Below are 13,980 nucleotides of genomic sequence, written 5' to 3'. Positions count from 1 at the left end.
CATGTATGAAATCTTAAGATGCGCTGGAAGGATGCTGGCTGTATCGATAAAGCGTCCGGGGCAGCGCATATCAGGGACATCTGATACGGATCATTAGGACGGACTGAAGGAAGCAGAGAACAGCTCAGGTTACTAATTCAAACACGGGATGAATTATTGATTGCACTGGAGCCGGCGCAGCCTTTCCGTCTGCGCTTCCCCGAGGTGGTGGGTGCGAGGCTTCCCGCTCTCCCCTTCGGAGGACTTGTTCGGGAGCAGCTGTGCACGAGAATGCGAAACATTCCCTTCCACTGGATTGTGGCCGTCACTTGTGCCTGGGTGCTTTACCTGGTTCATGCAAAGAAAGGTAAGGCAGAAGCCTGCTCAGAATTGTCGGTTATGATGGGGATTTTTGGCTGTTGGCCAACATGTTGCTTGCCGGAAGAGTTGGTTTTCCAGTAACCTTGGTGGTTGATTGTTGTTGGGAGGAGAGTTAGTGGCCAGCCATTCATAGACTTTCAAAAGTACAATTTCGAGTTAATTGGGCAGTGACTGTGGGGATTTTTTAAACTTTAAAATTGTATTGTACCGTTCATCTTTTTTTGAGTGAAGAGCACCACTGAGATATAAGGATGCCAGAGGTGAACTGAGATGCATTTAAGTGAAGGCTGTGATGGTGTACACATGCTTTGCCATGTACGTGTGTGAATGCATGAATGTGTGTGTGCATTTGTGCACGCGTTTGCACCGTAGGACAATGAATAAGTGATTAAAATGTATCAGAGCAAAATATCTGTAAACCTTCAGCTGCAAGTATTGCGAACTGGTTGCCAGTAGCAATGCCACATTACCAGTAACTGTGAGTAGGCATAGAAAGGCTTGTAAATCACTCATTTTCAAATGTGTCCTATGGTATTCATTTCATGAAGATCTAACTTGTTTTTTTAATGTAGCTGCACATCGAAATTGCATTAACAACATATAACATAGTAAAATATTCTAGTCAATACGCAATTGACGGTTGTTTAGTGCTTAACTGTATGATTACAGCGACATATGGAACGTGACACCGATTAGTATAAGGATTATGATAAGGTGGTTGGAAAACAGAAGAGTAAAATGAAACATGAGATTGAAGGTGCTTCTAAAGTGCGTATCCTTTCCATGTCCATTTTCTTAACCAGCCTTTGACACCAGATGAGTTCATGTACTGGTGTCTTTTAAGGCAGGTGCTGGTTATCTGCTGTAAACTTCGACAGTTCATGTCATGTTATTATCAGTCCAAAGCGCTGCAACTCAAGCAGATGGCTTCAGGGTGCTGCATGATTATTTGGGCACAGATTTACTAACAGTCCACACAATGCAGGGCCGCAAGCTTTCACTGCGTTGTATGAGCTGGAGAGAGCAGAACTGAGCCATGTCTATTTGCACCAGTGCACTTGGTGCAACCATGTGCCAATGCACAGCACCCGTGTGCTGTAGTGCAAGGGAATCTGTGTTGTGGTCAGCATACTTTTTGTGCCAGAAGAATTCCCTCCTATACAAAAAAATATGCTTGAGGGCGGTGGTTCCTTTAGGAAAGTAGGATCTGCTTTTTATGGTTACCCCCACTTTTTGCTTGATGTTACACTGTTTTTGACTAGTCTGACTGCGATCCTGCTAATCAGGACCTCAGTCTATCTGCTTTCTCCTTAAAATGTTATGCATGTGCTTAGGTACACTCCAGATTGGATACTGGGTACCCTCGGGAGTCCCTATTATATGGTACACATGTGCCCAGGGCATAGGTATGCCAGAGGCCTCCCATGTGCTGAAGCATGTATTATGCCACCCATGAGAGGCCATGCAAAAGGGAACTACAAGCTTGCCATTGCAGCCTGTGTACACTACACTTAAAACCTTTAATTCACCCCTATAGCAGGCCTCGACAATCCTGAAGGCAGGGTGCTGGGTTTTACATGAGAGGTTGCTCTTGCATGAGTAGAGTCTCTACAGCCTTCGGAGACCATTCTCCTGGGTTGTCGGTGACGCAGCCAGAGATATAGGTAGAGGTGCTTTATATGCTCGCATAAAATGTCATCTCAAAAACGGTAGCAACAAAACTTGTCGTGTTTGGTATCAACCACCTTGGAATTATACCTCCACACCTGTAACCGGTGTGGGGGGTATGATTCCACCCTTCTTAAGCAAGCTTTGTGGGGTCACTGGTCTTCCCGGTACCAGCCTCCTCGACCCGGGCAGCACAAAATGGTTGCTGCTGACCAGTGACACATTTCTGCCCTCCTGATGCTGACCCAAGCTCAAGCAGGGAAAGGCAGAATAATAGGCATCCTGTCACAGGGAGGTGTGACCACCTCCCAGACAGGATTTAGTGTATTGGGGCTGGGTGGGTGCACATCCAAAGTAGCTGATAGTCTGCATCTGACGCAAATTTCATGTCCCTCTGCATAGTCCAGTTCAAACCAGTCCTGGGAGCCATTGGCACCTGCTCTGGCACAAAACTGGACAAAGGACATGAGAGTATCCTCCCCACTGTCTTGCCCCTCCTCTGGGAGGGTCCCCTGAATCTGTACAACCCTCTCCTATGGGTACAAAAGGGCTTACCTGGCTGTAGGACCCTAGATTCGAAGTGGACAAGATTCTGATTAAGAAACCACTGAACTTCGACTGTCTGGACACTCTGGACTTCGACTGGACCCGATTTTGTCTCCCTCTCTGTCGTTCAAAGCACTGTCTGTGCCCGTGCACCATACAGGCTCCGTGCAGGACCTGCAAAGCATCAAGGATATCTGAAGTATCTCCTGTGGGGTGAAGGAGTCACTTCCCGGCATTCGCAGGCCCCGTAATGCAACTCACCAGTTTGCTGATCCTGAGCTCCTGCAGACTCTGAAGGCTTCAGCAATACAGGAGATCGGTTCCAATGTTTCTTGAGGTCAAGCTGCCCTCTCACCAAGTCTAAGGCCAGGGACTGCATAACCAGAACCTCTGTGCACTCTGTACTTTTGCAATTGCATATGCTTGTTGGTGTTCCCCAACTAAGTGCATTGGGCTATTCATAGCCCCATCTTCTACACACATGTTGTACAAAGGACTCTGGCCTGCATGCTCTCTGTGCCCTGCAAGCTGAGACTTTGTGAAACTGCTAGAGATACCCTTGCGACTCCTGTGCTTTCAGCCTGTGGGTCCATTTGAGGGACAATCCTGATTTGCTTGGGCTCCACTGGTTGCTCCAGGTCTGCCCTGACTCCCCTTGCTGTGGTGAGTCTACTGGTCCTTGCTGTGCCAGACCATGAACTTCCTCAACCTTCTTCCTGGGTTGCCCCTGCCAAGGCTTGTTGATGCTCCCCCAGACACTGACCCCTCATCATTCGACATCCTTTATGGGACAGCTTGTGTCCGGCTCCTGGTCATACTCAATGTCTCCTGGTCCCCGTGGCTGCAGAGTCAAGGTCTCCCTCTTCACACCTGAAGCACCCAACATCAATGGGCATTCATCTACCGAGCCCCTGGTCACTCCTGAGTGACCCAGACTTCTTTCCAGCAGTGGCATTTATTTGAAGACTCCCATTGAGAACAACAGCAGTTTCCGATGCCACTTCGACCCTATGCACCCAGCATCTTTGGGATAGGTAACTCTGGTTCTTCAGTATCAACGGGTGGGGTGGCTCTCCAACCTTCTGTGTTCTAAAGGGTTTCTTTGTTATCCAACGGGAAGGGTCCTTTAACACTAAAACTGCAACCAAGACTCTCCCATTGAATTGTACGTAGCACGCCGTCACGCACTCTCACTGCACCCATCCTCTGTGGGGTCCCTACTTACTCACCATGGGTGGTTCCTTGGGGTCCCAGTAATTCTACAACTATTAGACACTGTCTTTACTCGAGTTGTGGTTCTTATACCACTATTTTGGTATACGGTTTGGTCTCCCCTGTAGCCCACTGTGTATTAGTGCAACTTACATTTGTTTCTGTACTACAGCATTGTGTGGTTTTTGTGTATCTGCGTTTAGCAGATTCTACGATGTATTTAAGGTGTGTTATAATAATAAATACATATTTTTATAACTACTGTGTGGTTCTCCATTTAACCAATACATTAAGGTTACATTCTGGTAAACAAACTGCTTAACATTCCTTCAAGACTAAGCCTGAAGGCTGCGCTCCACAGCTACCACTTGGATAGCTTTCTAGGGTTATCTTTGACCTCTTAAATCACCATAAGGGTTGTTTGGACTGGTGCAAGGTGCCCACTTTAATTAGTTCTCACAGTTCCCAAACTTTTTTGACCCATGGGTCCTTTGACCTATTGTGCGCAGCCAGAGTCTCCCCATTATATTACTTCTTTTTGGTGGGTAGGGCAATGTAAGCCCAGGCATGAGAGTGCTTCAATTTTCCTCTCTTAAAATAATTGAGATGAAGCAGTGAGGAAGGGTTTATAATCATAGATGTAACAAAATAAAAATATAACAGATGTTAATAGAAAACTTTATCAGGATCAGCAACCAAGCAATAACTAGAAGGGCTAAGCCACACACAACATAGCACTTAATATGTGCTTCTCTTTTAATCTGTCCAGAACAGCCAGTTCCACAAATCACGGAAGATGCTGTTAAGAAGGGAATTAAAAGCACATGAATCTACCAGTATAGAGCGCCTGTCCCTGCACCAGGCCCATTCTCTCTCTCTCTTCAGCTCTCTGGGCTGCTTTAATATTACTTTTCAAGTTTGCAGCTTGGCACCATTCCCAAACACTAATGGTCTTGATTACGAGTTTTGCGGACGGGAAACATGACGGATATACCGTCCATCATATTCTTAGTTCCATTATATCCAACGGAACATAATGGAACTCGTAATACAGCGGACGGGATATCCGTCACGTTTGTGATGGAGTAACTTGTCTGCCAAACTCGTAATCAGGTCCTTAGTCTGCAAAAAATAAAGCCTTAAACAAGCCACACAGGGGCATATCACCAACAACTAGCGATAATTATCGCTATGTTGGCTTAGCGGCGATATTTTTATCGCTGAGCTGCGGCAATTTTTATCGCTTAGGAACCAAGCTATTATCAAGGTTTATCTCCTAAGCGATAAAAATCGGTCGAAATGCATGAATATCGCTGAAAAGTCAGCGATATTCACGCATTACCGAGCTAATGCTCTTAGCCATGTTATCCACCTCCCGTTGGATAACATGGCTAAGAACTGCTCATGGGCAGGTGTTAGCTTTTGGAGATATTCGCGCTTAGCGCGAATATCTCCAAAAGTTGGTAATAGGAGATAGCGATGTTTCCAGTCGCTAACATCTTGGCACGCCCACTTTGCATGTCATTAGTGATAAATATCACTGACATGCAAAGTGGGACCCCAGATGGTCACTATCTCCTACTAGCTGTCGCTAACTGGTGTGAGCGACAGCTAGGTTATAGGGAGATCATTTTATCTCCGCTTTCTTGGCTTTTAAAGCCAAAAAAGCGGAGATAAACCCCCTTGATAATATGCCCCACAGTTCCTGGCTAATTATACGAAGGAATACAATATAAACTGTTTTGACTCTGAAGAAAGATGGAGCCGAGATCAAAAATAAAAATGTATTTAACTAAACTTTCACAAGTAATCGTTGTATTGTTCCAATGTATAATTAATTATTCAACTATTGCTCCCAAGGCATATTTCTCTGCGTTTCTGCAACCTTAAACCTTGATTGTGAAAACTGCACTGCTGACAAGGGGAAATGTTGCTTGGGGGTGGCGGCTGGGCTTGATTTTTTCCTTTTTCTCTGCCTCTCTTGCACGCTTCTCTCCTGACCTCATAGTGAACATTGCCTTTTTAAGAAGAACTGAAAACATGAGTACCTTGTAAATGTCCCAAGCAGCTTGTGGTTTCAGAAGCTTATGAAAATGTCCCATAAATTCTAGTTTCTAATACCCTCAGAGCTGTCACTTGCGTATGTATAAATATAGTAGTCACATTCTACTATCGAACATGCCCCAGTAGTTTCAATTCGGGTAACAAGTGCTAAAAAAACTATTGCAAACCACAGAGGAACGATTGTTTGAAGACTGCAGTGGACTATCCTGGCAGGAGGAGTGGGCAGCGGTGGGAACTATGGCTCCGCGGAAGGAGATGATGCTTCGGCACTGCGGCTGCTGCTGGTTAAAGAGTCCCTCCACTGGGCACAACTGCGGCGCATAGTTCGGCTGCCTTTAGCTCGGGAGAGAAGAGTAAACATGGTTTATGATGGCCGAGTTATTAGATGATCTTATCATAAGTTGATTTTCGTCTTGGATGAGGTGTGCTTCATTGGAGCTGCTGCTGCAATTGATTTTGTTTTGTAGTTATGTGTTTTTTCCATTTTTGCAAAGATCAAAGAAATCTCTCACACAATTTTGCTTTGCTTTATAAAATGGTATTGTGCGTTCCTCGCTCAGATACTGATGATGAGGACTCTTCGCAGATTGAAATCCATGAGTTTGCCCAGCCTCAGTGACCTGGGCAAAAGGGAGCGGGCGGCCTTGAAGGAGCGGGGAACGCAGCATCAAAAAAATGACCCGGCTTCTCTGCTGGCCGGTCCTCCTCTGTCCTTGGTCAGTGTTTAAAATATTCATACTGATGCTGCATGCCTCATGTCTCTTATTCTGTATGAGTGGTTCCCTGGCTAGTTTTGATGGAGCACCGGGGTGCCGCGGTGCACAGATTGGGAATCGCTGCTGTACGACTATTTTCTATATTCTGCAGCACACATGCAAAGAGAAAAAAATATGAGAAGTAAAGATATTTCTCCTAGCTGAACCAGCCATAGGTAGGTTCAGGATTTTGGCATAAATCCATGTTTACATCTCTTTGCAGATATGGATTTGCGTCAGAATCCATGGGTGGATTCATGGGAATGCCCATGCACCACCCACAGTACGCCTCCCTGATACAAACTAGAGCAAAGCAGCACATGGTGCTGCATTGCATTACTTTGTGTTAAAAATCAACACAAATCACCATTTGCGTTGGTTTGTAAATCTTAAACAGGGTTATGCGTCAGGTCTGGGTTTAAAAAGTAACGCAAGCACAAAACCTTTGTAAATATGTGCTTTGGAGAGTATGAGAGCCTAATAGAGAATCATAGCATCTGGGAAACTGGAATACTCTATAGATCCAGGCTTTATTGATATTCGTCATTTTCCTTGACATGACTTTGATCTATTGGAAGACTTTTCCATAATTTGGCAGCTAGAAAAGAAGATGCCCTTCCTCCCTTAGAAACTTAAGAATGCATGAAAGATACTAGTCTCCTAAACAGAGTGCTTTTTATGACATCCATGTAAATGATGTGCAATTGATCACATGCACATGGGTCTATGGGGTATACCCAGGAGTGGAGATCCTGTGACCCAGGAAAATTAAACAGACCAAAGGAATCATCAGGCCTCAGAAATGCATAGTTCTTATGCACTTCTTCATTTGTTTGGAAGCTCATGGCAGGGAGGAATGAATGAATTCTTCCCACATGATTCAAACTCTTACTCACAGATTATGTTTTCATAGCCAAAGAAATATGAGTTCAAGCTACAGGCATCCCGTGGTAGCTGACTACCACCTGTACTGTGGGGAGATTCACAAATGGATTATGGAGTGTGTAAAGTATTACTCCTGGAGTTCTCATTTACGTCCTCTAGCATGCCTTTGTGAATTGGCCCCAAAACATCTAAAACAGTAATAAAATGGGAATAACATGGGAATATCCACATAGAGTTAGTACAAATAGAAATGACTGAGACCTTTGTTCACTTTTACTAATAAGGAGTTGGACTTTTAGTCTGATTCACAAAGGCACTTAATAAAAGAGCACATGATATGCTATAAAAGAGTAGTCATGCAGTACTAATTCCTATATTTACAAAGGATTTTGTGAATTGGTCCCTGTATCTCCTTGTTAAGGAAAAGCCATCATGGTCAACCCTGCTTTGTGTGAACTACCATCATGCTGTGGCACGATTTTAAGGTAATGTGTTACTCTCGACCTTCTTCAGAGCTCTCTCAGGGGAAGCTCTCTCATTCCTACTCATCATTGTCAGTACCACCCTTATTCAAGGCATCTTCCCAGAATCTTTAAGATAGGCCAGATTCTCCCACACTGCGGCATGGAGACCTCTACCTTACATATTGTAGAAGACACCTCCCTGACCACTGATAAAGATGACCTTTGCTTCTTGATGTTCATATGGGCGCTTCCAGGTCCCAAAAGATCGCTATTCCCCAGGATTTAATTCTGTCTCCTGTAATATTCAACCTCTACATGGAGCCCCATGGGGTGTGCTCACAGATAACAACATAAAGATTAACCAATATGACTAAAATACACAAATCTATCTGAAAGTCTCATCTGCTTCAGACATCCAACGCTTCAAACACTGCTTGCACATCATCCAGGCGTGGATGTCCAGAGCCCACCTTAAGATCAACCCAGCCAAGATAGAGTACCTGTTATTTACCAAGAACACTGAGAAAGGAATAGTACAAACCTGGCTCAATGAGATGAATCTGGACAACTGCAAGTGTCAGTTTTCACTCAAAGCCAAGTCACTTGGATTCACTTTGAACAAAGGCCTCACCCTCAAGAAAGATAGTGCCAAAAAACAAAGACAACCTGGAACCAACTCGCTCTTCTAAAAAAAGTGACTTCGGAACTGCTAACTGAAGTCCCTGCACTTTTGAATCTTTATGTATGTAAAACACAATGCCATGGACTCCCAGACTGCACACTGGTATCCCTTAAGGGCATCCACCAAGCCCCAGCACATCCAATTTAGGGGCCAATGAAATATCCCAGTTGCAGTTCCCTGTTGGAATCGCATAGGCTTCTCTTGCCGGCCTGTACCGTCTTCAAAACCAGCCGCATCATTTACAAAGCCATCATGACCATCACCCCTCTTATCTTGTGGATAATTTCACCTGTTCTAGTGGTTCTTGGCACTCAAGCAGCCAGGCCACCATCAGACTGGAGACTAAAAAGAGTAAAAAAAAGAAACAATGTAACAAGATGCATTTTCGAACAATGCACATGGGATCTTGAACAAGATCTCAGGGAGCTAACAATGGGTACACTAATGAATGTTATAAACACAGCAATGCCCTCATGGTACACGTCGGTGAAGTGCACCCTGCCTTGAGTTCTTTTTTAGTGTGTGAACACATTTTATTGAGGTTTATTGGTGGTACAACACAGCCTAAAAGTCCCATACATAAACATCAAGATGCAGTACAATTCTGAGCATTACCTATATTTCGGAAACCAACAAAAACGAAGAACAAAAGAAAACCAAGGCACAAACCCGTCCAGCCTAGAATGTCAAATTGCAGCATTGGAATGGCAGAAGCTACGAGCTATAAGTGTGTCCATGACTATATGACTGTATTTCCAGCTCAATGAGAAATTCTGGAGGTCGTGCAGAGGGTAGGTCCATACCCCTGTATTCAGCCCACTGCTTCCATACTGCCAGTTCCATCCCCATGCATCTGTCCATGGCACGTTTCCACCTGCCCACCGATGGTGAAGAGGTCTCTTTCCAGTGTCAAGGTATGTCTGTCTCAGCCGGTGTGAGTCAGAAAAAGAGGTGTTGTTTATATGTTTCCTCCGATCTTGTATTTTCTGTGTAGGAGGATTAGTTTGGGTTCAAAGGGGAGCTGCCAGGACAGCACTTGTGACACGCAAGAGGTTACCCTGTGCCAGACAGGCTGGAGTGTGCTGCAACTCCATACCATATGAAGGAAAGTCCCAGCCTCCCCACTGCACCTGACACATGTGGGAGACAATATCACTCCCATGCGCCAGAGACGGGACCTTGAATAATTTGCACGGTGTATGTATTTGAACAGGATTAAGCGGTACCAGGTTGCAATGGCAGGACCTCGAGGACTTGCCAGGGCTTCTGTCCAGTCGTCATCAGTAAGGGCCGTGATGTCGCCCTCCCACGCCATCCATAACGCGCCCAATATGATATGACTGTGTGTGATTAAGGATTGATAAATTTGTCTAATCTTGTGGGTGCCTAAGTCTCCCATTAACAGTCGCCCTTCAAGTGGGTTACATTTGGGTAGTTCTGGTAGCCTCTTTATGTGTGGTATTAGTGCATGTTTGAGTTGTAAATACTTATAGAATTGGCTGCGGTGGAGCTGATATTCCTCCTGCAACTGTTGGAAGGGTTTGAGCACCATCCCCTTCATAATGTCTCCTAGTGTGGATATTCCAGTGAGGTCCCAAGTGCGGAACCCAGGTAGCGCAGCCACTTAGGTTCCGTCTGCCCTAAGCTCCTAACATTGAACAGCAACCTCCCACAGTACTCCTCTACTTCCCAACATCAATAGGCTGACGGGCCATCACTCTTTTGGGGCCCGTGTAGTTTGTCAACATACCATGTAGAGAAAAAGAGCCTTTTGTTGGACCAATGTAATGCACATGGTTAGAGTTTCATAAGGGAACAATGAAACAAGGAAAAGATCCTTGGACTCCCTTTTCAAGAGAGGTAGAGACTCTGGTACCTAGCTCCTTGGGAATGGGAAAGGTAAATATGAAGAGATCCAGCTTGGCTTATCCCTACTTGTCTAACAAGGTAAAGGACAGAAGGATCACACTATTCCTGCAGTTAGAATGTGTCCTATAGTGCTTTCATACAGATGCTGTAGTAGACATCAACTGAGCTGCTGGATGACAATGCACTCACATCACAGAGACAATGAGCTTAGCATCTCATAAGAATCATATCCTTTCGTCTCCATCTTGGATCAACAATTCCAGAGGAATTCAAGTGCAAACATTTTTACAAAGAACACTTAGAGATGGTCCTACCTACACTATGAGTGAACCAGAAGGTCTTAGATGAGGTATGAGGGGAAGACCACGAGGGCGATGTTGAGCTCCTGGTCAGAGGATGAGAGGTCATCTGGGACCTTCAACGTCCATTAGGGGGTGGTGCTGGGATGGAAGGGAAGAGGGAGTTCTTTAATAAGAATCTGCTGAGATTCCACAAGTACAGTGTTTGGTGACTTTTGAACACATTTCACGAATGATATTGCATTTTTTCCTACCAAAAATGTACAAAATCTTTTCTGCATTTCACATTTAGCATACTTGATGCCTCTTCATGTAAATGTTTAACCGTGATTTCTCTGTTCCTTGACTATAGGAAGCAGTGTACTTATCCTCAGACTCGGGGAATGTTAAATGCTGGTAGGATTGGTGCACTAATATTATAGTCCCAATGAGCATCCGAGGTCTTTAGATCTAATATGAAGGGGAACCAAGAATCAGACCTTCCCCACATGTAACAATGTGGAAGGAAGGCGGGGAGGCAGAGTGGTGAGGAGGATGGAAAGCAGAGGTAGAGAAGGTCCGTGTTCTCGCTGGAAAACACATGCTTATTCAGTGCATGTATTCCTCATGCTCTTTGTGTATATTTTCTGGATTTAGAAAAATGGATGCTATCCATTCTACCTCGATTCAGAAAAGGTGGTGGTGATGATCAGAGTGTCTGAATTAAGCAGACCACTCTTACCCAGTCCAAAGATCAGGGCTTGATCCATCACCGTTATTTATCTCACTGCACCATCCCAGCTCAGAACCTGGCTATATGCAAATCAGTCTGTCCCTGGCCCAGTGCATCATGAGAACAGGGCAGACTAAACTACCAAGCCAATTCTTCACCAGAAAGGAGACAAGCTACCAGGGACCGGTTTCTCGCATTTCAGCCGTCTTCGGCCCAGCTTGCTTGAATCCTGATGGTGCAACGATTCAGAAAAGGGGGTGGTGATGAACAGAGTGTCTGAATTAAGCAGACCACTCTTACCCAGTCCAAAGATCAGGGCTTGATCCATCACCGTTATTTATCTCACTGCACCATCCCAGCTCAGAACCTGGCCATCATGCACTGGGACAGGAACAGACTAATTTGCATATAGCCAGGTTTTGAGCTGGGATGGTGCAGTGAGCTAAAAAACGGTGTTGGATCTAGCCCTGATCTCTTGACTGGGTGAGAGTATTCTGCTTAATTCAGAAACTCTGTCCATCACCACCCCTTGTTGTTAAATATTTTGTCCACCCTAAGCGTGGAAGGGTATACTCAGATGTGAGTCCCTTGCTCATTGCACCATCAGGATTCAAGCAAGCCGGGCCGACGACGGCTGAAATGCCAGAAACCGGTCCCCGGAAGCTTGTTTCCTTCCCAGTGTAAGAATTGGCTTGGTAGTTTGGTTTGCCCTATTCCCATCATGCACTGGGACAGGAACAGACTAATTTGCATATAGCCAGGTTTTGAGCTGGGATGGTGCAGTGAGCTAAAACACGGTGTTGGATCTAGCCCTGATCTCTTGACTGGGTGAGAGTATTCTGCTTAATTCAGAAACTCTGTCCATCACCACCCCTTGTTGTTATCTGTTCTACCTCATCACCCTCACTGGAGCACACGTGGGGTAGATTTACTAAAGTCTTCCACGGAAGCTTGCATGGCTCAGTGTGGTCGAAAACTGACCCCTTATTTACCATTCATTGTAGAGGGTAGTGTGCGCAGTGCAGAATTAAGTTGTATTGCGTGACCCAAAAAACAATCGAGGAAGTGTAGAGGCAGTGGTGATAGAATCACCCTCCTAAATGGTATACATAACCAATGAGATTCTATCAATGTGAAGGGAGTGAATAATTTATTGGTTTTTCAATTATTGGTGAAGGTCTTATATCTAAAGGTGGTGGAAAAGGCTCTCTTTGCAAATGGCAAAGGGGGAGCACTATGTGCTTTTAACCCCTTCGATGCTGGTGACAAAGCCAGCTCGTCATGGGCGTTACCTGCGCTGCGCGCATGACGAGCAGGCTTTGTCACATAAGGCTCTATTTTTAAATTTCAGCGCACAGCGGGAAAACCCGCTAGCGCGCATGTAGTTAAAATACCCCTCAGACACTAAGAATCCGTTAGTGTCATGCTTCATCATAGGGGTCTTCCCGTCCATCTACGGGGCGGGGCGTGCTGCGACCTACAAACTACGCGGGAGCACTTAGTTTTTGACAATAGGCTATGTGTGATGTGTAGGACAGTGAAAAGTGATTAGGATAAAGTGTAGGGACCTATATAAGTGAAAGGTAAATGATTAAAAATTCCCTGGCTAGTAGAAAAAATTAATTTCATGATTTCTCTGGCTGGGAACAGTAAAAAGGGGTTTTAAGTAGTGCGAAATACGCTATCTACTTGGTCGACATGACATGTTTCGTAAGCAGTCCCCTCCTGCTTACTCCTCAGGACCTCTGTTGGTCCCTACTAACAGAACTCAATTCTAATTAAATGTAGTATGCCTAAAATTCACAGCCGTCCAGCTTACCACCTCCCTCAGCCAGAACCCTCCCACCAACACGACGGACCCCAACGAAGCAGCCCGCATCTTCACACAGTGGCTCATCAACTGCGCCGACGACCTCTCACCACTGAAGAACCCTCTCAGCAGACACGGCAGCAAAAAAGCCTCGCGGTTCACCAACGAACTCAAAAGATCTGAGAAAAACTGCCGCACCCTCGAAAAAGCCTGGCGCCACGACCAGTGGCTGGGCTGGGAGAAATGAAGGAAAGATTTTAAGGGGGAACCTTTGTAGACCTGTCTTTGAGTGAGGAACTCACCCCTCAAATGTAAAGACTGGGACGAGGAAAGCAGATGAGGTGGTGGTATACATTAAAGACAGAAATATGATCCGACTCAGGGTTGGTACAAAGGAAGAAAGTTAAGGGAAAGAGAAAGCAGTAGTGGGTATCTGTTGAGCCACACCCATTGGGAAAAAATTACCAAAAGTCATCTCTACCTTCTCTTTCCTAATGTAGGGCCAAGTAATGCTTTCTGTCTCTTCCTCCTGTCTAAAAGTAACATACACTAAATTTCGGGTACAATCAGATTGCTGCTCCATAGAGCGAGGCTGTGGTAACCCAGCAGGGCCTCTGCCTTGGATCAGGTTTTGAAGGGGCATGCAGTGCCGGG

At 45.2% G+C, this 13,980-nt stretch overlaps 1 protein-coding gene across 1 annotated transcript in view; it reads left to right on the top strand.

Moving 5' to 3' along the window:
- The first annotated feature begins 219 nt into the window (after nucleotides 1-219).
- The window catches only part of CDCP2 (CUB domain containing protein 2), a 304,534-nt gene continuing 290,773 nt past the window's right edge, over nucleotides 220-13,980 (top strand). Inside the window, exon 1 of the mRNA XM_086936204.1 lies at nucleotides 220-346. Within this exon, the coding sequence (XP_086792330.1) occupies nucleotides 271-346 (76 nt within the window). The 5' untranslated portion in view covers nucleotides 220-270. The remainder of the gene's footprint in view (nucleotides 347-13,980) is intronic.

This window comes from Lissotriton vulgaris, chromosome 1_1, assembly GCF_964263255.1.
Source record: "Lissotriton vulgaris chromosome 1_1, aLisVul1.2, whole genome shotgun sequence".
Classification (NCBI taxonomy): Eukaryota; Metazoa; Chordata; class Amphibia; order Caudata; family Salamandridae; genus Lissotriton; species Lissotriton vulgaris.
Note: the sequence above shows the minus strand (reverse complement) of the source record. Positions and strands in the feature narration are given on the sequence as shown.